The 2,013-nt window shown below is 54.5% G+C and overlaps 1 protein-coding gene across 1 annotated transcript; it reads left to right on the plus strand.

Moving 5' to 3' along the window:
- The first annotated feature begins 383 nt into the window (after positions 1-383).
- LOC122380735 (protein SpAN-like) lies at positions 384-1,154 on the plus strand. Its single transcript, XM_043364147.1, has one exon. The coding sequence runs from the start codon at positions 384-386 to the stop codon at positions 1,152-1,154; it is 771 nt and encodes a 256-aa protein (XP_043220082.1).
- Positions 1,155-2,013: the final 859 nt, after the last annotated feature.

Consider the following 2,013-nt stretch of genomic DNA (forward strand, 5'->3'; position numbering starts at 1 on the left):
GTTTCTTATCATAGGGTTAGACTACAGTGTATCCTCGTGTAAAAAGAAATTTAACATCTGCGTTGTACCTTCGTCACTCGCCTTCCAAATGCCACTGCTTGTGCGACGCAAGTCACCTTCGATTCAAATGAAAAAGCACAATGTGCCATCGAACACTTGTGCAATCTTCATCAAAAGACGACAATGCTTGTCAGCATGTGCAGTGGGCGGACGGGGTTCTGCTTGCCTCAGCTCCTCTTTTCAACTTCCCGCCCGCCTTTACCCTCTTGCGCGAAGAAGAACATCCCTGTTGGCCACATGTGCATATGACACAGCAATATCGCTGGGTGGATAAAACCGCCCCCGGGCAGGTCGTTTGTCAGACCAGCTTCTGAGCCAGCACCATGAAGGCTCTCGCAGTTCTGTTTACCGCTGTCAGCCTCGCGGTGGCCAAACCGCCTCCGGAGAGCGACCCGACCATCCTCTTCGGAGTGGGTGCGGCCCGCTCGGAGCTAGGCTGCGGGAGCCACACGCTGACCGCCGGCACGTACACCATCAAGTCGCCCAACTACCCCGCCAACTATGGCAACAACGTCGACTGTGCCTACAACCTGGCGCCCGGCGCCGACGTCACCTCCTTCAAGGTGGAGTGTTCGGCGTTCAGCCTCGAGTCCCACTCCTCCTGTAACTACGACTGGCTGATGGTAGGTGGCGCCAAGTACTGCGGCACCGCCGGACCGTCCGTCACCAAGGTGGGTGCTCTGGAGCTCTCCTTCCACTCCGACTACTCGGTCACAAGTACTGGCTACCAGTGCACCATCACGGCCCAGGCCGGCGGCACTCCCCAGGAGCTGGCCTGCGGCTCGCACACTGTCGCTCCCGGACTCTACAGCATCAAGTCGCCCGGCTACCCCTCCAACTACGGCAACAACCTGGACTGCGCCTACACCATCACCCCGGGCTCCGGCGTGAACACGATGACGCTCGCCTGCTGCCAGTTCGAGATCGAGTACAACAGCAGCTGCGGCTGGGACTGGCTGCGCGTTAACGGCGTCAAATACTGCGGCCGCCAGGGCCCGGCACTCAGCGAGAGCGGCGCGTACACCATCGACTTCCACTCGGACTACTCGGTGGTGAAGGCCGGCTACTACTGCGAGGTGCGCGCCACCCCCTGAGAGGCCGCAGACCGACCGCTCTCCCGTCACTGACAGCTGACCCATCCGAGCGTCCGTCACCGGCTGCCGATAACCGTAGGACAGCTGTCAATGTATCCAACCACACTCTGTTCTAGGTCCTCCCGCAGACTAATGTCATTGTGATGGAGATGGCTCTGACGAAATATACGTGACAGCTTATGGATGTTTACGAAGCATGTACTCAGGTTCACGATCGGGTTCCTCCCTGTATTGGTTTATGATAAGAGCCAAGAGGAGTCCGTGCCGTACCAGGATTAAAAGTTTGGCACTCTCTCAGGATTTTTTTTTTCATGAATATCCTACAAACGACAGCGTGAAGCACCGCCGTTTTTTTTTTCTTGCACACTTTCAGACATGCTTACACATACTGGCAGATTATAAGTCGAAGCTGTAAGTTAGATGACCTGTGGCTATCAGCTCTCCTAAAATGCCCAATCATTAACCCTATTCCTGGCGGGGGGGGGGGGCTTTAAGGCTCCCCCTTCAGGTTTTTCTTGTGCCATTGCCAAACGCCGCAAGACGGAAAGCTCATACTCGATGACTTTTTCTAAACATTCATTGCGCACATTTTGACAAAAAAAAGTTACCGGGTCAGGTCAGGTCAGGTCACCAGAGGCGGTTTGGTGACCCCACCTCAGAATAGTTTGCAATTACGCCAGAGCTAGAGTTTTTGACCGATCAATTTCTTCTCTTCAGGTTTTAGTAAGGGTACCAGTATGTGCAATTTGTATGTCTCAGAATTTTCATATCTGTGACCTGAGGTCAGGCCACACTCGTGTCCTTTACATTGCAAGCCTATGGGAAAATATTGAAACGCCTCCTGCTTCGTGTAAACGAG

This window comes from Amphibalanus amphitrite, unplaced genomic scaffold (genome assembly GCF_019059575.1).
Source record: "Amphibalanus amphitrite isolate SeventyFive unplaced genomic scaffold, NRLGWU_Aamphi_draft 000105F_arrow, whole genome shotgun sequence".
Lineage (NCBI taxonomy): Eukaryota > Metazoa > Arthropoda > Thecostraca > Balanomorpha > Balanidae > Amphibalanus > Amphibalanus amphitrite.

Coding starts and splice junctions, on each gene's coding strand:
- LOC122380735 (XM_043364147.1), top strand. CDS start 384: ATGAAGGCTCTCGCAGTTCTGTTTACCGCTGTCAGCCTCGCGGTGGCC.